Source organism: Equus przewalskii, chromosome 26 (genome assembly GCF_037783145.1).
Source record: "Equus przewalskii isolate Varuska chromosome 26, EquPr2, whole genome shotgun sequence".
Taxonomy (NCBI): domain Eukaryota; kingdom Metazoa; phylum Chordata; class Mammalia; order Perissodactyla; family Equidae; genus Equus; species Equus przewalskii.
Window position 1 is genome coordinate 19,091,416 of NC_091856.1, and position 21,113 is coordinate 19,112,528.

General features: G+C 55.1%; 1 protein-coding gene across 8 annotated transcripts in view; it reads right to left on the reverse strand.

Annotated features, from left to right (window-relative positions):
• WHRN (whirlin) overlaps window positions 1-21,113 on the reverse strand; it is an 86,581-nt gene that overhangs the window by 40,146 nt on the left and 25,322 nt on the right. For 7 of the 8 annotated variants that reach the window (XM_070597099.1, XM_070597104.1, XM_070597103.1 and 4 more), the window contains one exon: window positions 14,319-14,444. The exons of the other annotated variant lie outside the window; for it this stretch is intronic. In XM_070597099.1, coding sequence (XP_070453200.1) covers window positions 14,319-14,444 — 126 coding nt within the window. The remainder of the gene's footprint in view (window positions 1-14,318; window positions 14,445-21,113) is intronic. 8 annotated transcript variants of the gene reach the window in all.

Consider the following 21,113-nt stretch of genomic DNA (forward strand, 5'->3'; position numbering starts at 1 on the left):
TGGGGTGGGCCCTGAGTCCAACGACTGGCATCCATGGAAGAGAAGGAAGAGGGAGATTTGAGACCCAGAGAGACACGCAGGGAAGAAGACCACGTGAGGATGGAGGCAGATACTGGAGGGATGCGGCCACAGGCCAAGGAAGGCCAGGAAGCACCAGAAGCTGGGAAAGGCCAGGAAGGATGTTCCCCCAGAGCTTTCGCAGGGAGCCTGACCCTGCTGACACCTCCATTGGTGAGAGAATAAATTTATGTTGTTTGAAGCCACTGAGGTTGGGACCATCCCTTACAACAGCCCTGGGAAACTGAAACAGGAAGTCAGAGTTACGCCCCTCCCCTTGAGCCGGCCTTCGAGGCCAGGTCATAAAAAGAACACGGCTCCACCTGCCTCTCTCCCAGGACCTGTGCCCCCTAAATGCCCAGGATCCAGGCCACTACGCTTAGAGGAAGCCCGAACTAGCTCCACGCAGAGAAGAAGCAGGGCTTCCTGCCAGCAGCCAGCACCCACCTGCACACGTGAGAGGAAATGAGCCTCCCCAAGGCTCCAGCGCCCAGATGTGGCGTCTTCCAGCTGCGGCCAGAGATGCCGCAGAGCAGCCCCTGCTGTGGCCCGTCCACCTCCTGGCCCACGGTTTGGGGAGCAGAAGCCCTGGTTCTCACACACCTCCAGCTTTGGGGTGGCTATGCAGCCATAATAATGGCAACACTTGCTCAATCATAACCCGCTCTTGACAAGGTCCCAATGATTCGTGTGCACGGCCAAGGGCCTGAGGCACCGTGCACTGTGGTGTGGATCTCTCACAGAGCCCTTCACAGGCACGCTTGCCCAGAGTGGGACTGCAGACATGCATGCTCATAATTATCCCCCTACGAAATGGGGCAACGGGCTGACCTCAGATGCAGCAACCATGCAAGTCCTCGTGGTGCAGGCAGTGAACTTGGCACGGCTGCACGTGGAAGCAGAACGGCAATGGATAAGCCTCCCACACTGGTCGGCCACCCCTCAGCTCCTCCAGGCCCCTGGCCCTGCCACTGGGGAAGGAGGGACCAGAAGAAAGGCCCGCAGCCAGCCCCTCAGGTGGACAGCACAGTGCACGGGGGCCCTGGGGACCTGAGGGAACGCTGTCACCTTTACCTGTGCCCAGAGCCAGCGCTGCTGGGCTCCCACTGACAGCCCTCTTTGTAGAAATGAAGTCTTTCTCCTTTTGGCAGCAGCCTTCCATGGGAGCAATTACCGCCCTAGCAGGGGCCCCTCTAAAAAGCAGGCAGCAGGACTAAGCAACTTGAGCGTTTGCAATTTATTAACACCCATTCAGAGTTCAGCTAAGAGAGAATCCCATGGAAGGACCGGAGAAGGTAGCCCAGCCAGGGGGCAGAGGCTGAGACAGTCACCCAGCACGTGCCGGGTTTCTCAGGAGAGACACCACCTTCTGGCTCCTCCGGAAAGATGCCCCCCATCCTTGCGGATCCATCAGCATCAGCTGCCTGAGGGTCGGAGGCCATCACGGACCAGTCTCAGCCACCAGTACACACACTCGTGTGGATGATGAAAGTCACTCACATGCTTAGAGCTACCGTTTTGGGGGGCTTATCATGTGCCAGGAACTGGGCTCCCCATGCATTAGTTCCTCGCATCCTATCAACAGAGGACCTTGGACGTAGGTGATAGAGGTGGTGGACTGCACGTTACTATTTTTAGAGAGCCCGGAATCTATGAGAAGCACAACTCGTCCTGCAGGGTCCCTGGAAGGTAAGCAAGATGCCAGCTGTCGGGGTTCACGGCTTGTGGACCCCTGCCCGGCAGGGAGAGGCGGCCCCAAGGAAAAGCTGCAGAGGGAGCAAAGCCAGTGCTCGAAGTCGGAGCTCAGCGATGACATGACCAGCAGGTCATTATCCCAGCTCTCGCTGAAGGAGCCGGGGATGTTCAAGGCCCCAGAGCAATCAGGGGCTGCTCTCTGCGATTCCTCACCAGCGGGCTCTGTGTGGGGCCAGGGCTGCGTGCCAGTGAGGAAGAGAAGGGACGGCCTCCCGTTTACTCCATCCCAGAGGGGTGACACAAAACTGCCCCTGGGAGGCAGGTCCCATAGCGGGAAGTGTGTGAGCAGGTGCAGGAGGAGAGCGCCAGGCCTGCAACCTTGGGTCGGCCTTCTCGGCATGGGACCTTGGGCAAACCACCCCCCTTTCTGAGCCTCCTTTTTTTCATCCACAAACAAAACTAATGCTGGTTACCTTTCCCGGTTATACCAAAAACCAGAGAAGATTTTTTAAAGCCAGCGTATTTTGAATACTTTTACTGGTATTGTCTTTTATAGTGATCCTCTGGCTACGTCCTCACAGCCTCCCCAGAGGGATTATTATCCCAGACTTACAGATGAGGAAACCGAGTCCAGGGAGAGAAAGTGACGCAGCCTGTTATTCTGACCCCGAAGTGGCGGCGTGTAACCACTCCATGATGCTGTCTGGTAAGGACGTCACAGGGCCTGGCACACACTGGGTATCGGAGATGGTTGCTACTGTTGTTGCTATTAATTTCCCCCAAAGTGACACATTTTTGCTGAAGAACAGCTTTAGTCACCGGTTCTTATGTAAATAATCTTCAGAGCCGAGCTGGGCCCGGCTCTCACGCCCAGGTCCCCTCCGGCCGGGCCGACCTACCGAGCCAGCCAGGGCTCAGCCGTGTCCTCTCCCGCAGAGCCCAGCGGCAACCACACAAGTGTGGACGCTTGTGTAGCCACACTGACCAAATGGCGCCGGCTCGCGAGAAGCAGATGATTTGCTGCCCTTGCGAGTGGAAAGAGCACTGGATTCGGAGGCAGAAAAACACGGAGAAACCCTTTGCCAATGTAAGACAAAAACCCAGCAAGCGAGGTGCCCGCCTTCTGCGCTGGCCATCCCCGTGGGCAGCGGTGCTCGGAAGGGGCCCTGCGCCCGAATCGCTGCTTCTCCAACAATTCAGCACAGGCTCTGGGACAAGCGGCTTCATCCCACTGAGCCTCCGGTTCTCCACCCCTGACATGGGGACGATGACAATCAGTACCTCCCCTTGGGCTGCAATGAGGACACAAGAGGATGGTCAGAAAGCAGCTGGACGGGACTGGCCTGGCTGTGTGTGGTCAAGCAATGAGTGCCTTTGTGCCACGGTCACCATGCAGACTTCAGAACCGTCACCCTGTCCTGTGTTCCTCCCCCAGTTTGCCCAAGAACCACTTGGCAAGGGGAGGACCCCTCGAAGTTCTGTAAGAGCCACCGGGGTTGGGCAGAGGAGAGGGTGTGAGGGGAGGGAAGAGGTGGGAAGGGGACCTCTGTGAGTAAGCACCAGACCTGCCTGAGTTCCCATCCCAGCTCCTCCAACTACTAGCTGTGTGACCTTGGGCACGTTACCTAACCTCTCTGGGCCTCAAGTGCCCATCTCTAAAGTGGGGGTGATACTAGTGCCTCCTCACAGGGTTGCTGGGAAGACTAAATGACTCAGTACAGGAACAGCACTCCCTAGGCACCCTGGCTGGCACAGAGAGAGCCCCCCAGATGCTGGTGATTACTATTATTACTGCTGTCAATTAGAAATAACTAGAACACTGCTCTGCCCGAACCTCCTTCCTTTCCTTACGATTATTACTACCCTCACCCTGCCGTCCCTCCTGCCCTTTTCACCACGCGCTTACTTCAATGCAGTCTGAACAGCCACAGGGATCCTCTCAGTTCCAAATCCAAAAGCAGAGCGTGCGGAAACATTGGGCAGGCGTCCCCACCGCACCGACAGCAGAGAACCCGGGCAGAGGCGGGCAGGGCTGAGCGCCCAGCTGCCGAGGGCCGTCAGTCTGGCTGTTTTCTCATCACACAAGTTCAGGCTTACAGGGTCTAGCGGCTAACAGAGGAGGTTCTGGAGCCGATCCCCATCCCAGCTCCACCATGTCCTTGCTGTGTGACCTTGAGAAAGCGACGACCTCTCTGAGCCTCCATTGGCTCATCTTTCAATGCAGGAAGGTAGGACATCTACCTCGGGGACTGCTTAGGGATTCATTAAGGTGGAACATAAAAAGCGCTTAGCAGGGTGCTCAGCGTAGAAAAATCACTCAGCGGACGTCTGCTGTCACCATTTCTCTCGCCAACGCTCAGCCAGCACATCACCTGGGACACCAGGAGTCTTCACTGCCTTCTGTCTCCCACTCCCATCCTCCCCATCCACGCAGAGGACGCAGATCCAGGTTCTGCATCGCACACACCTCACTCTGTTCCCCGGATCACCCCCCAAATGTTGCAGCGCTCGACAAGAAAGACCCCAGGGACCGGGGGCTGGGGAGGAACACGTCCTCCCCCACGGCCCCCCAGGTGACAAGGCTCTCTTGGAACCCCGCTCGAGGAAGACGAGAAGACGGGCACACTCAGCGGACATTCTGAGGGTCTTCTCCCTCTGACTGACTGACAGCAGGAGAGCAGCACGAATCCCAAATCGCATAGTAAGAAATGCTAAGGCTGCTAAGATACACTCTGGCTGCCTTTTTGTGCTTCTCCTTTTGAAGGCCCATCTCAGCAGTCTGAAACAGCAACACTTTAGTCACACTCTTAGAAATCAGAGATGTCAGGTTTCCAACGGAGAAAGGAAGCAATTTTCTAAGAAGCTGAAGGTTGGGTCACAAAAGGAACAGAATGAACAAGAAGGGTCCCAAGACTCTGTGTGCACAAAGGTCTGGAAGGACGTGCCCACTGCTGACTGTCTTCATGTACCGGGGCTGGGCAGGGGCAGGGAGGAAGGGCTGTCATTGCAAACATGAGCCCATGTGAGAATTGACTTTTCTACGCCTGGCAAGGATGATGTCCACAATTAGAAAAAAATGTTCCATGTATTTAAAACATGTATTACACTTGGCTAAGTTGGTATCTGCCAGGACTCCCCACTGTAAACTTATTATTTTTACCTTTATAATAATTACAAGATACACTGGTAGAGATACTCTAAAACTATGCCAAAAAATCCCGCTTCGGCTTAAACTTCTGCCTGCTATGTAGCATCAATTTGGTGCATCCCGTGTCCAGCAATTATTACAGTAACCTCACGTTCTATTGGTGATGCTCTCCTCCTTTATTCCTTCTCCATTGCTTCATGGGGATTCTTCAAGGAAGACTTGTTGCATCTCCCCCATTTCTTTATGTAATAACACTCGTGAGGACTCAAGGAGACCTACTGTGTGCTCCATTGGCCGCTAGGGGGCGCTTCCAGGCTGGCCCTGATTGGTTGGCTGATGGATTTTGGAGCATGTCTCTGCTTGCTGGGAGCACAACACACCCCAGGCTCATTCTGTACCTGTCTGGATCTGCAGTCACCACTCCTCCAATGAGCCCTGCTTCCTTTTACTTGGAGAAGAGTATTTAGAAACTAAATCGGGGCACTGGGTATCCTCACCTTTATTGGGGTGTCCCTGCCTCTAGCCCCTCTCAACGGACAGAACAAAAAACTACAATCACGCGCCCTTAACAACAGGGATACGTTCTGAGAAATGCGTTACTAGGCAACTTCGCAGTGTGTGAACATCACAGCGTGTGCTTACACAAACCCACGTGGTACAGCCTACCACACAGCGAGGCTGTACAGTCTTACCTTATGTGACTGCCATTATCTATTTGTGTGGGTTTATTTCTGGGCTCTCCATTCTGTTCCACTGATCTATGCATCTGTCCTTTTACCTTGCTTACTGTAGCTTTCTAGTAAGTCTTGAAATCAGGTCATGAGTCCTCCAACACGCTCCTCTGTTTCAGAATTGTTTGGGCTTCCTCCTAATTTCTCTGCCTTTCCATTAAAAAATTTAGAACCGGCTGGTCACTATCTACAAAAGAAAGCCTACTGGGGTTGGAATTGGGATTGCGTTGAATCTGGATCAAATTAGGGAGAGGACATCTTCACAGCACTGAGTCTTCCTATCCACGAACATGGTATATCTCTCCATTTACTCAGGTCTTTTTCGTTTTGTATTTTCAGCACAGACATACTGCACATATTTCGATATTTATATCTAAGTATTTTTTGGCGCTGCTCTAAATTGTATGTATTTTGAATCCCAGTTGCTCATTGCCAGCTTATAGAAATATAAGTGGTTTCTGCATGCTCACTTTGCCTCCCACCTTGCTAAACTCACTTATTAGTTCTAGGAGATTTTTTGATAGATTCTTTGGAATTTCCTATGTAGAGAATCAGACTCTGTAAATAGAGCGTTTTATTTCTTCTTTTTAGATCTGTATGCCTTTAATTTCTTTCTAGTGCCTTATTGCACTGACTACAACTTCCGGTATGATATCGAACAGGAGCAGTGGAGAAGACATTTTTGCCTTATTTCAATCTTAGAGGAAAGCATTTAGGTTTTCACCATTAAAAATGTTAGGTGTAGATTTCTGTAGATGCCCTTGATCAGGTCAAGAGAGTTTCCTTTGATTCTTAGTTTGCTGAGAGTTTTTATCAAAAGTGGACATTGACTTTTGTTCAATGCTTTTTCTGATCATATAGCTTTTCTCCTTTCATCAGTTAAAGAAATTGATTTTCAAGTGTTGAACCAGCCTTGCATTCCTTGGCTAAAATGCCCTTGGCCGTGGTATAGATCCCTTTCAAAGATCACTGGATTTGACTTGCTAATATTTTGTTGAGGATTTCTGCATCTACATCTATGTTCATGAACGATAAGTGGTCTGTAGCTGTCTTTTCCTGGCGCGTATTTGTTTCGTCTTGGTGTTACATAATGCTGGCCTAAAAAAGTGAGCTGGGAAATGTTTCCTCATTTTTTATTTTCAGGAAGTGATTGCATAATATTTCTTCCTTAACTGTTCAGAAGAGTCGATTAGTGAAAGCGTCTGGGCCTGAGTTTTCTTTTTTTGGATGATTTTTAAATACAAATTCAGTTTCTTTGATACTTATATAGGACTTCCAGGTTATCTATTTTTCTTTCTTGGGTGTTAGTAACTTGTGCCTTTCAAGAAATTGGCCAATTCATCTAAGCTGTAGAATTTCTAGGCAGAGAGTTATCTGTAATATGCCCTTATTATCTAAGTTTTTTTAATCTGTCAAGAATTATATAAATATTAAGACGTTATTTTTGTCATGTCCATTAGGACTGCCATGAAATCAGCCACAATCACAGATGAAAATACCCCTAAAGAATCCTCATGAAACAAGTAATATGTAGCAGCCACCCCCCTTCCCCACGGAGAATAAGCAGAAAGCAGCTCTGGACAGTGTCAGCCTTGTTCTCGTCTCCCAGCAAAATTATTTCAGGGAAGCGTGGAAACACAGAGAGCAGGCAAGATCAGACTGCCTGACAATGAAGGGGCTCTGTGCTGGGGGTCCAGAGACCCGGAACCACCTCCCCAGGACCCTCTGCCAGTCCTGGTCCCCTCTGCTGGCCCGCAGTCTCCCCACGGGAAAAATGGGAGGTTGGGGGCTTGGACCTGTGAGTGTAAATTGATTCCTGGCGTCTACCGTCCATCAGCGAAGAGCTGAAGGTATCCGCGAATGCCCACGGGGCAACTGCGATGAGCAAACCTCGCTGCGCCCACGGCCGCTCCTCCACATCCTGCAACATGAAGGCAGGCGTCTCGGGGAAAGGGGTCTGACCCACAGCCCAGGCGAGGGCAAAACCACTAACACTTCTTAGTCAGATTCATTCCTTCAAAAAATGCAGGCTCTGTGCCGCCTTCAGGCCCAGATGCAAATGCAACACGGGTCAAGATGGAGCTTTGGAGGCAAAAAGCCCTGCTCGGCCACAGTCGCTCCTGCATTCAAGAAATATTTCCTGACCACCTACTGTGTGCCAGGCGCTGTCCTGGGCCGGGAGACACAGCGTGTAAAGAACATCCACTTTCTGCCCCAGGCAGCCACCATCTGGGAGAAGAGACAGCCATTAAACGAATACACCCAATTTACAATGGGGTGAAGGGTCCCTGCCTCCCAGAGCCGGGCTGAGGGTGCAGAGATGACCCATGTAGATCCCCTGCACCCTGGTGGGGGCAGCAGAGGGGTGCTGCCCCAGCTCAGTCTAGAGAGGCCGGGTGGGAGAACAGACCCTGGAAAAGCCGATCCACGGAGGGGTCAGCCCAGCCCCGCTGGCTTCCCCAGTGAAGCCAACACACAGCGTGGGCTCCCAGCGAAGCCCAGCAGGCCTGACAGGTGTGCAGAGCAGCAGTCCATCTCCCATCACTAGGACACTGACTCTGCCCCAGACACTCCACGGCCTGGCCCATAGCCACAAGCAGCACAGCGGTGACCCCAAAAGTGGCACATCTTGCAACAGAGATCCTGCTCCAAGGAACCCCAGCCAGGAAGGCAGCCTGGCTTCCTCCGGCAGAAATGAAAAGGGCCTCCCACCCTGGGATGACCACAGCGGGGATGGCCTGCGGCCAGACAGGATCTGCGACCACCACACTGGGCTTCAGAAGTGCTGGTTTCTAAGAGACCACCGTCTTTCGTTTCCTCTCTCTGCATTCTTTCAATAGTTGTTCAAGTTAGGGTCCTAGGGAGGTGGGAGAGCAAAGCCGGTGGCCTTTGGGGGGCCTGAGGGGCTAGGCCTGGGATCCCTGTGTGATCCTGAGCAAGTTCCTGCACCTCTCTGAGCTTCCATTGCTCATCTATTAAAAGGCACTATGAATGCCCTGCACAGGGCTATTGGAAGGACTAAATAAAAATGTAGCTACAGTGTTTAGCACAGCGCCGGATTCATAATAACTGGTTAATAAATGGCAATAATAGCTACCATTATGTTTAAATGCCACTCTGGGCTGTTCTTAAAGGAACAAACAAGGTCCATTCTTCGGTGGGGCTGGAAGCCGGGGGCAGGTGCAGGGAAATAAGAGAGGCCTAAAGATAAATGCCAAAGGGGAGTCGGCCCCAACCGGGAGGGTGGGGGAGGCCCAGGGCCCCCGGGAGCCCCCAGGGAGGGTGAACACTGGAGGGTGTCTGACCTGCTCCGGGAGCTTCTCCTCCCAGCAGTGCGGATGGTCCCACCCCGGGCCCCAGGAGCTAAGTGAGCGGCCCGAAGCCAGGCAGAAGGCAGCATTTTCACCCCAGGAAAGTTCTGCCCGGCAGCAAGGAGCCCTGTTTACAAATACAGCCTGTTCTTGGCTCTGCCACCCACACAGCGCAGCCCCTTCATTTCATCTCAATGTGCCGGATTCCAGTAAAAGGGCGCTGGCAATAAGTGGAATTAATCAGACCTGGACGCCCCAGGGAGCGCCGGCAGGGGTGAGCGGATCCGAGGGACCCTGCAGGGGGAAGAGAAACATCGGAATGTAAAACGCTTGACCCAGGTGGGAACTGAAGACAGAAAGGACTTCACTGAAGGCGGGCATTTTACAAGCAAATGACGCCTCCCATGGCCTGCGACTGAGACACAAGCTAAAGTGACGGGGAAACTTCCAGAGAATGTTTTTCCTCTGCCTTGTTTCAAAGCGGAAATTGCTTTATTGTTGCCGTTTCCATGATTATAAAAGGAATGCTTGCTCCATTCAGACCCCGCACGAGGACGTGAAGAACAGACTGGAACTGCTCCGTCATCTTACCACCTGGAGACAAGCACTGCTAGGGCTTTGGTCCATGTCGGCGTAGATGTTCTCTGTGCGTTTGTTTGCACACGTGTACAACACGAAGGAGATGCTGTCCGACGTGTGGTTCTGCAGCCTGCGCTTCCCACTTAATAATGGGCCAGCGACACCCTTCCGTATTAGTAACTGCAGACCTGGGGCATCCTTTCCCGGCTGCAGTCTTGGGTGAAAGGACACGCCCTGTGTGATCTGGCTCTGTTCACCTCGTCAGCATCACCGGGCACCTTCTCCCGGCCTGGCTCTCTGAGTTCAGCTTCACTGGCCCTCCTCTGCATCCTGGAACACTTCTTTCCACCCCAGGGACTTAGCATGGGCTGTTGTTCCTGCCTGCAATTCTCATTTCCTCTTTCACACCATTAATTTTCTTCTCTTCTTTAAAACTGCAACGGAACAGTTTCTTCCTCCCGGAAGACCTCCTGGATATCCAAGACCAGAGCCGGTCTCCCCTATTATAGAGTCACACGGTTGCAGAGGCTTGGCCACCTTGGTATTTATCATGATGGTAATGAAACAAACAGGTGCATAAGTTTTCCCCTTTGTCTTCCCACTCGAAAGTACACTCCTGGAGGTCAGAGACTAGGTCTGTCTTGCTCAGCTCAACAGGCACAGGGCGAGCACAGTGCCTGGCACCCAGGAGTCCTCAGGACATACTCCCCCATTAAATGGAAGGAGGGGAGGGACGGGCAGCCATGGACACCCAGTGTCCACCTGTAACGTCCACTTCCGTCCTTCCTTTCGCACAAAAGAGGGATCCGCCAGCGGGTTACCTACTTCGGCATCTCTCTGTGGACACGGGAGCCCGCAGATGAAGGAGAATGGAGTATGTTCCTGGTGTCGGGGCACCCTCGGGCCCTCTCAGGCTGGAAAACCTGCAGATTTGGAGAAAACCTCGGAGATCACGGAGCTTGAGTGTTCAACTTCTCACCGAGCAGGATGAGAAGAGATGCTGAGTCCCAGAGAGGGGAAGGCCACACCACCCTCACACAGCCGGGCAGGGCCAAGATCCCAGGGCTCCTGCCTTCCCCTGCACCAGGCGAGTCCAGGCTCCGTCAGGCCTACGTTCAAATCCCAGCTGTGACTTCGAAGGAATGTGACCTTTAACTCCACAAGCCTCCTGCCTCCCCACGGGGAGCTGGGGAACGTAGCAGTGAAGAACACGGATTTGGGGAGTGCTCACATGAGTTTGAGTCTCGCACCTCTTAGCTGGGTGACCTTGAGCTAGCTGCCTACCATTGCTCCTGAATCAGCCTCTCCTCCTCAACAGTGATAAGAACATCCCTGTTTCATACACTGTTGCAAAAATGAGTAAGATAGGGCCAGCCTGGTAGCTTAGTGGTTAAGTTCATGTGCTCCATTTTGCGGCTCAGGGTTTGCAGGTTCAGATCCTGGGCACGGACCTACACACCACTCATTAAGCCACGCTGTGGCAGCGTCCCACATACAAAATGGAGGAAGATGGGACCGTGTTAGCTCAGGGCCAATCTTCCTCACCAAAAAAAAAAAAAAAGTAAGCTAATGTGAAGCATGAGCACAGTCCCTGACACAGTAACTGCTCAGTAAGCGGGTAACATGACAGTAAAAGCCACCACCGTCCATAATCAGAGAGAGAGAGGGACCTGCTCGATCTCTCAGGTCCTAACATGTCCTCTCTCGCATGCTCCCTCTCCCCTTCTCTTAACACGGATCCAATCACAACGGATTCACCATCAACAAAGTATGGACCTGCTCATGCATTTCCCGCCACTGAGGACACTGTTTATGGCATCACACAACATCTTCTCTAAGAGGGACCAGAGGAAAATTGCTCTCAGGCCTCAGGAAGAGGAATAACCGGGCTTCCCAGGCACAGTTGGTCTGTTTTCATCTTACAGATGTCACTGACCTGCTTCCCTCTTTGTGCTGACTGCCAGGAAGCTCAGAGCCAAAGCTGCGTCCTGCCTGTAGGTCAGATCACAGCCCCACACAGCAAGCATTCTAGGACAGACCCTCCCTCTGGCTCCATCTCTTTCTCTCTGCCCCCATTCTTCTTCCTCCCAATCTCCTCACTCGCTTGAAAAACAAACAAACAAACAAAAACCCTCTACACAAAGGGAACAGATTAGTGGTGCCCAGAGGGGAAGGGGGTTGGGAGTGGGCGAAAGCGGTAAGGGGGCACATATGTACGGTGACGGATGAAAATTAGACCATTGGTGGTGAACATGACGCAGTCTGTACAGAAACCGATAAATAATAATGTACACCTGAAACTACACAATGTTGTAAACCATTATGACCTTAACAAAATAATTTTTTTTAAAAAGCACTTTGTTTAGAAACTGGCTTCAATTTTTTTTTTAATTTTGGGGGAAAATGAATGGAATTAAAACAGCTTCCAGGCTCAGGCAGGGGCGTATGCTGGATTGGACCGTATCCCAGAACAGGAAAAGGACATTAGTGGAAAGACTGGGGAACTCTGAATAAAGCGTGTCGTTGGTTTAACGGTATTGCACCAACGTTATTTTCCCAGTCTTGACAAACGCACCGTGCTTATACGAGATGCTCACATCAGGGGCAGCTGGATGAAGCATAAATGAGGACTGTCTTGGCAACTTCTCGGTAAATCTCAAATTATTCCGAAATAAACTTATTTCACACAATCTGCATAGAGAATCCCATGACATGGTTTCCTCTTGGAGTCTCAACCAAGTCAGCATCTCCACCTGCTGAGGGCACAGCAAACCCGAGAGGCAGGGCGTTCCGGAATCCACGAGACCCAACCAGCACGTGTGCAGCATCTACGCCCTGCCCGGCCGGCCTGGTCGAGAGCCCCAGGATGCTGGCTTGGAGACCCCGGCTTTGCCCTGCACTGGCTGTGCAGCTCTCTGATTCTGCAGCTGTGCACCGGCTGACGAAAGACCCTGCTGTCACAGGCCGTGGTGAGGCTTCAGTGACAACACAGAAAGCACCTGGACAGGAGCGGACTATCTGAGTCAGCTCAGGCTGCTGTGACAAAGTCCCCCCACCAGCCGGGGCAGCTTAGAAACAGCAGCCATTTCTTTCTCACATCTGGAGGCTGACGTCTGAGGTCAGGGTGCCAGCACGGTCCGGTTCTGGGCAGAACCTTCTTCTGGGCTGCAGAGCCGACTTCCCGTGTCCTCACGTGACGGCAAGAGGGCTGGGAGCAATGTGGGTCCCTTTAATAGGGGCACTTATCTCCTTCATGAGGCTCCACCCTCATGAGCTGAGCACCCCCAGGGCCCCACCTCACCGTGAGGCTTAGGGACCCAACATATGAGTTTGCGGGGACACAAACATTCCGTCCACAGCACCCTCAACACACTGCACCTTTATTATTAATGTTCTCGCCAGTTCCCTCCTCCTTTCATCTTTTCAGTAACCCTGAGAAAGAGATGCTATTTTTTATGATTATCGGGGAAAAGGAAGAGAAGCTCAGACAGGTGGAGGCAGTCTCCAGGGTCACAGGGCTATTAAAAGAAAAGCAGAAAAGCTGGGATCTGAACCCCATCTTCCCAACCCCAAATGCAGAGCTCTTCCCACTACGTCGTATCCCTAAGAGAAGCCGAAGGACGCCCCGTCCCTCTTCCACTCCAGCCTGTTGGCCACCTTGGGGCTGGGGGTCTCCTTTCCGCCGCTCTGACCCACCACGCGCTTTTCTTCTCCTCTGCATAGAGTCAGGCTGCCCACGTTAGAGAGGGACGTTCAAGGCCCCTCGTTACAAAGACACAATCTCATCCTGGGCTCTGTTCCCGGCCTCACACGCGGGCTAGTCGCCCACCTAGTCGCCCACAGTCAAACCGCACGGCTCTTTCTTCCCCACCCCTTTACCCCGCAAGGCCTGGCACAAATGCCACCTGTGCCCATGGTCACCGCTCCACATCGATGCTGCCTTGAGACCCCTGGCATCAGGATTGAACCCAAACACCCGCCACCATTTACTCAGGTGATCTGCGTCCTGGTCCAGCATCCTCGTGGGCAGTCGCTCGCTGCCTCACTCACTGTCTCCTCCCCCAGAGCTCTGAGCAAGTCCCCGGGCCTCCCCAGCAGGGTGGGACCATGGAGCGTTTAAGACCGTGGGCTCTGGAATTAAGCCTGCCTGGGCTCCAGTCCTGCTCTGCGACCCACCAACTGTGTGACCTTGGGCAAGTCTGTTTAACCTCTCCGTGCCTCGGTTTACCCAACTGGACAATGTGGGTCACAACAGCCTGCCCCGTGGCGTGGCATGAGGGCTCCGTGAGATGATCCGTGTGAAGTCATTTACGGATGCCCTGCACACAGCCCTCTTTCAAACACGAGCTAACGATGTTATGTCAATAATTGCTGGTTGCCCTGGGTCGAATGCCAGCCCCGAAGCTGCCCGCGCAACCCCAGCCCAGCTCACGGCTCTCCTCTCCCCTCCCCACGCACCGTCACAAACCTCAAGGTCAGGGCCACCATAGGCCATCAGCAGTGTTTGCAAACCACAGCTGGGAGAGGACAGCCAGGAGACCTCAGGGCGCAGGAGGCAGGGGGTGGCTCCCGCTGCTCACTCTGAACCACAAATTAGAGGCACGTGGCCCCGGGGGCGGGGGGGGGGGGTGCTCCCCACCTGGGACCACCCCTCAGGGTTCGGTGCTGACTGCTTGGCTGGAAATCTGACTCACATCGGCTGCAAAGAGCCCCAGGCCCGGATCTCTCCCTCCCTCCCCACACGCATGCAGCCGGGTGCCCCTCCCTGTCCCTCCCACAGGCGTCGGGGCCTCTCACCTTGAGCCCACTGCTCTCTGCTTCAGAGCCCGGGTCCACGCCAGTGATGTAAATGCCCAGGCCATACTCAGCTCCCCCGCGGATCGTGAGGCCCAGGGACCGGCCATCCCCCAGCACCAGGTTCACCTGCAGGAGGGAGAGGAGGCAGTGTTCAAGGGCCTGGAGGAGCTTTGGGGGGCAGGAGGGCTGCAGAGCCCCTCCCACACCCTGGAGGGCACACTGACCACCGACCGGGGCCTGCAGGATGTCCTGGACATTCCCATCCCCTGCCCCAGCTCTGCCTCCAACTTGCTGAGTGACCTTGGGTAAGTGGCTCTCCCCTTTTGGCCACCGTTACACGTGCAGTAGAAGGAAGGCGCTGAAGGAGAGGACTTCCAGGGATGCCCTGATGCTGACATCCTAGGGCGCCTGGATGCTTCTGGTTTCCATGTGTTCTTATACCAAGGGGGCCGCCCCTCCCTGGACCCTTTGGTCAGGGCGTGCCGGCTCAGGCCCCAGGCTCCCCACCTTCCATTCTCCCTCCTTGGGATGGAGGCTGAGTCTGGGCTCGGGGTGCAACCATCCTGCCAGCCCAGGGGTCTCCTGCCCCCCCAGGGTCCTGCTGCTCTGCCACCCACCCCGAGGGACCAGAGGATGCTGCTCCATCACCCCCTCGTTCTACAAACACAGGGAGCCCCCACTAAGTGCAGACCCGCTGCCGAGCCAGGGGACCCCGAGATGAGCCAGACACGGTCCTGGTCGCGAGGGTCTCACAGTCCAGAGGAGCAGAGAGACCGGTACACAGGGACAGCGGAATCAGGGTGTGACGGGGCGGCTCGGGGGCCCTGTGGGCAGAGAAGGGCAATGGTACGGATGGGGGTGGGAGTGCTTGCGGGGGGCTTCCTGGAGAAAGTGACGTTTCTGACGAGATGGGAAGGTGAGCAGGAGTTGAGCAGGCTGGCGCCAGAGGGGCATTCGGGGACATGGGACAACAGGTGTCACCGCTCGGCAGTGGGGGAGCAAGCTCGGCTGGGGGCCTCAGAGGGGAGCAGCACGGTCACGTCCAGGGTGCTGGGGGTGTGGGGGGACCAGGGAGGATGGGCAGGGGAGGCTGGGGGCTGATCTGGGAAGGAACCGGCAGGTTAAGTGTGCTCCAGAAATGGAAGGGGGACTTGTGACAAAGAAGAAGCAGGGCCAGAGCAGCTGGGACCTACCCCCAGAGGACAGAAAACACCCTGCAACAAGTTAAGACCCAGGGACACGTAAGGAACCCTAAGAGAGCACAGTGTGACTGCTCACGGCAGAGGGGGCGGTTGGGGTGCCTGGGGGCATGAGGGGAGGGCAAATGTCAGGGGGGACGCCATCCAACCAGCTTTCTACCTCCAAAAAGCCATTCCGCTGAGAGTTATCCAGGGCTGTTATATAGAGTTATCTGTATTGGTCACAGAAGTCGCCTTTTACATATATTATCTCACTTCATTCTCCGCCCTGGAGGTTAAGGCGGAGGGGGTGAAGAGGACAGACTCAAGTCCAAACTGCACAGCGGGGGGTCGCGCTGTGTGACCTTGGGCAAGTTACTTAACCTGTCTGTGCCTCAGCCCCCTCACCTGTAAAATGAGGATGAAAACAGTGTGTGTCGTGTACGGTTACTGTGGAGAGGATCAGACTGAGACAGGTAGAGGCTAGTCTCTGGCCCACAGTGAATGCTGGATAGATATTAGCCATTGCTGGCTCCATTTTGTGCGTGACAAAACCAGACAAGGCCACACAAGCACAGCGGACTCCTACTGGCTGGCAGACCGTTGTGGGGAGAGAGCTCAACAGACAGAGTGACTCTATGGGGTCTGGTCCTAAGACTGTGCGGCATGTCAGGGGGCCCCGTCCCTGGCGGGACAGTGCCAGGCAGTGCTGCCCAGGGGGGTGGCCCCAGCCCCCTTAGGCCAGAGCTGGCTACCGATTCACTCCTCAGACAGGACGATCGCATTAGAAAGGCGAGCACCCGTGAGGCCCATGGAGCTCTCGGGGGAGCAGCGAGCAGTCACCCAGCAGCGTCAGAGATGGATGTTCCGGAAACAGCAGGCTGTGAGGGCGCTTGAGGTCAGACTCGGGAACAACAACCCAGCCCCCGCAATGTGCCCTCTCCTGCCCCCACACAGCTAGGGCCAGCACAGGTCTGAGGTGACCCGGGTTCAAGGCACACCCCAGGCCCCAATGACGTGCAGATCTGTGAATTTGGGAGGTGACGATGTGTGTAGACTCCGGAGCGAGACTTGAAATTTAACCTCGGCAACACCCCTTGCCAGCTGTGTGACCCTGGGTGAGTTACTGTCCCTCTCTGTGCCTCAGCTTTCTCTTCTATTAAATGGGGAAATGATTGCAGCCCCTTCAGTGGGTTGTTGGGAGGGATGAATGGGTCACTCTAGGTGGAGCGTTGAGAATTGTACATGCACAGCAGAAACCGCTGTGAACACTCACTCAGAAAACGCTGACTATTACTGTGGTTATCTCCAAAATGGCCCTCTCGGGTGAGCCATCGGCTAAGCTCACCCAGGTGTGATCTGGGAGGAAGGAGGGAGATAAGGAACCTGGGCTGCTTCACAGGCCCTGACGGCCTTGCAGACACTAGCTGTCGCTGGTATTCCATCCAAACGCTAAGGGAGCCCAAGCCTGAGTCAGAGGAGAAGCTGACTGGGTCCCTGCCCTCGGGACGCGCCCCAGGGCTGGGAGCATCGGCTGCTGCGGGCTCACAGCTGAGTGCCTCCTGGACCTGCCCCACCTGAGGTCACACCCCTGCCTGGAGTAGCTCCCATCTAACGACTAGTTGATCGGGGCGGGTGGCGAAAGCTGGACCCCTGCCTGAATTCAGGACAGCTCTGCAGGGCCACCCCCGCCCCGGAGCCCCCGTGGGACGGGCCGAGGCCTCTGCCCTGATGGTGTCGCAGCCCACTCCTCCCTCTGCCCAGGCCTGCGTCCCTCCTGCCATCACCAGCGTTGACCCCAGTTATGACAGCACTGCCTCGCTGCTGTCAGAAATGACCTCAAATCTAGCAGCCTTAAACAACACAGATTTATCAGCTTAAAAGTTCTGGAGGTCAGAAGCCCTGGGTCCATAGGGCTGCATTCCTTCTAGAGGCTCTTGGGGAGAACCCGTTTCCTGGTCCTTTCTAGCGTCTAGGGGCCACCTGCCTTCCTTGGCTCATGGTGCCATCCTCCATCTGCAAAGCCAGTAGGTGGCATCTTCCCCTCTCTCTCTCTCTGTCCCCAGCATCACGTCACCTTTTTCTGACTCTGACATTTCCGTCTCCTTTCTATAAGGACACTTGTGATGACACTGGGCCCACCTGGATATTCCAGGAGACTCTCCCCATCTCAAGATACTTAACTTAATCACATCGGCAAAGTCCCTTTTGCCACGGAGGGTGACATCCTCGAGGTTCCAGGAATTAGGAGGTGGAGGTCTCCGGGGAGTCACCATTCTGGCTAACACGGGCTCTCTCCTGTAAACCTCTTCCAGGGAAATCTTGGTCCCAGAGTCCCTTCCTGAAAGCCTGACCTCAGGCAGAACCTTCCAGAAATAGGACCGCCAAGCCCTGCAGGCTGCTGGGGGCCGGCAGGGCAAGAGCACGTGTGAAGCCTCAGACACAGGATGGAACCTGGCCCCCTGGGGTCACCTTGGTGTTCTGTTTGGCTGGCGTGTGGCGGGGAGGAGACGAGGGCAGGTGGGGTGGATGACATGAGCCTGTGTGGGGCCGTGAGCCAGGCCAAGAACTCTGGGCTTTGAGCGGGAGGGAGATGGGTTCAGATTCCTATTTTAGGAAGACTGTGGGGGAGGGGTACAGCAGAGCAGAGTGTGTGCCTTCGGGGGGGGGGGGCTCAGACCTGGGTAGGTCAGTGAGGTGGGCCAAAGACACTGTGGGAGCTCCCCCCTCAAAGCTGGACGGACCCCTGCTCCAGGCCTGGCTGGGGTCTACACGCCAAGGCTCCGGCCCAGCTCCCTGGGTGACCTGGGGTCAGTCCCTACCCCCCGTCCCTACCCCGACCTGGTCCCTCCAGCTCCAGGACACAAAGATTGTGGGGGGAGAGAGCAAGAGGGGCGCCGGACCACCCAGATGGTTTGCAGCAGCCCCCTCTAAAGACTAAAGTGGAAAACAAACCTCCTCATAAATCCTTGCCATGGGCCTCAGAGGGGGTCTTCATCACAGGACGGCCGTAACAGGCCCACCAACCACGGGCCAGCTGCCTCAACCACCTGCTGGAAATTCAAGCAGCATCCGGCAGGAAACAAAACTCACCGATGGGAACGGAAACTAAGCTGTGGGGGCAGCCTGGCACCAGGACAAGAACACCACGCCCCCTAACAATATGCAGATAATAATAACTCACTAAATTAACTGCTCACTCAGTGTACCATTTCCCAAGTCCCGGGCGCTCGGCACGTCAGAGGACTTCGTTTAAGCCTCTCTCTTTCTCCATGGTGTCTCTTACTATCCCCACTTTCCCGATGAGGAAACTGAGGCTAGAGGGCTGACACGGCGCAGCCAAGGTCACGCAGCCGACAGCTGGCAGAGCCCAGGTGTTTAACCAGTGTGCCACACTGACCCCCGGGGGCCTGAGTTCAAATCCTGCTTCTGCCCTTTATTTCTGGGAACCGTGGGGCCAGGCCCATCGCTTCTCCCATCTCAGTTTCCCCATGAGTGAAATGAGGATCGCACAGCCTACCTGGAGTCAGACACGGCCATCTCCCTTGCTGCCTTGTCGTACAACCCCATCCCTGGGCATTGAAGCTCCACACCCTTCCCACTTACTCTGCCCTGCGCATCTCTCCCATCTGCACGTCCACCTGTATCCTTTATCCTACACTTTTACAATAAACTGGTAAACAGGACACAGTTTCCCCGAGTTCTGTGAGCTGCTCTAGCAAATTAACTGAACTCAAGGAGGGTGTCGTGGGGACCCCAGATTTACAGCTGACTGGTCAGAAGCATAGGTCACAACTTAGGCTTGCGACCGGCATCCGAAGTGGGGGCGGGGGCAGCCTTGAGGGACCGAGCCCTTAACCTGAGGGATCTGACGCCGTCTCCAGGTAGAGGGCATCAGAACTGAGAGAAATGGTAGGACGCCCCGCTGGTGTCGCAGAATTGCTTGGGGTGGGAAGCCCCCCACATCTGGTGTCAGACCGTTGTGAGCGGGGTGGTGGTGTGACAGTAAAGGAGAAACAGGAGGAGAGCTGGAGGTTTTTCTTACACAGCAGGCTTCAAACTTAGTTCCAAAGCCCCTGCTCCTTCTGTCTCAGGCTGGGTCCCATCTCGTCTCTGCGGCTGCTGAAGGCACATGAACTCGGGGGTCTGCCGTGGCTGCAGCAGGGCCTGACTGCCAGCCTGGAGTGGGGGCTGGAGGCCAGAGACACCACCATGGAATAAGACTTGCCCCTTGGTTCACGGGAAAACAACCCAGGTGGGGGGCGGAAGGGGCATGTGACTCCTGCCAATGGCTGCTCCTGCCCCACCACTCCTCTGAGCGGATCCCAGATGCTGACCAGATCACTGGCACACGAGCAGTCAGGCCGTGCCGTGACTCTAGCCAGAGGGAGCATCTACGGAAGCTGTGCACAGCCAGGGCCCAAAGGGACAGAGCCGGGGGACACCAAAGGAGCCAGGGGGCTCTCCCCGCTCACGCACCCGAAGGTAAGGAAGACAGGCCTTAGGGTCTGAGGACGACCCTGCCCCGCCGCTCACTGTCTGTGTGGCCTGGGGTAATGCATTCAGCCTTTCTGCCCCATTATTTTCTCATCTGGAAAATGGGAATATTCATACTATCTGCCAATACTTCATAGGTTTGGCTTAAGAGGCAAACGATTTCATGAAACCATACTGACATCTAAAAACCCGCAGTGTGGAGGCGACCCGCGGGGAGGCTGGGGCACCATCACTCTGGTGTCTGGCATCCGTCACGTGATTCATAACCCCTCTCCAATAAAAGGGGTGACAGAAACACAGAAGCAGAGAAAGAAGGCTTCTGAGAGCCCTCCTGTGTTTCTGTGGGCGTCCTGCAAGGGCCCCGCCGAGCCTCTCCTGGCAGGCAGAGCCCAGAACAGGCCCCCTGGAGCTGAGACTCGAGAGGCAGGTCAGCGGGGAGGCGGCCGGCCAGAGAGGGATCTGGAAACACAGGCTCACCCCTCCACCCCAAAGGCCACCGGGGGCCCCCTGCCCTTCCACCCTGACGCAGCCCCCTCCCCTCGCTCGGCCTCCTTCTCTCCGGCCACACTCCCAGCCTCAGAATCCACCTCAAACCAGCCCCGTTTCAAGGAATTTAAAAGGAACCCGCCCCCGGCTCGAGAACATTTCCCTCTGACGATCCACGCAGAGCGAGGGCCCTCAGCGCCCCGGAACCTCCCCCCGGGTTTATTTTCCACCTTCAAGGGTCATCTTAACTAGATCCAGAAGCATCATTACTGGCTCCAAAGGCTCTTTCTGTCTCTGCTTTCACTCCAACTGGTCCCACCCCTCCTGAAAATGAGCTTTGCCCCCCTTCCTCTTCACCATCTTGTAAAGATCTCTGCAAACCTGGAATCGATTTCGCCCTTGGTCCCCCATCAGTGAGGAGAACACTCAGAGAGTCCTCGCTGCCCAGAGGAAAAAGTGTTCCCGGACACACACCCCACCCCCCAGCCTGGCATCCCAGTCCCGCAGCCACTGTTCTCCAACCTTGTTTCACAAACAGCACCAGCTGGGGTTCCCACAGCCATCCTGCTCTTTCTAACCTCCCTCCACTGTCGTGCTGTTCCCTCTGTTTGGACCACCTTCCCTCCCACTGCCA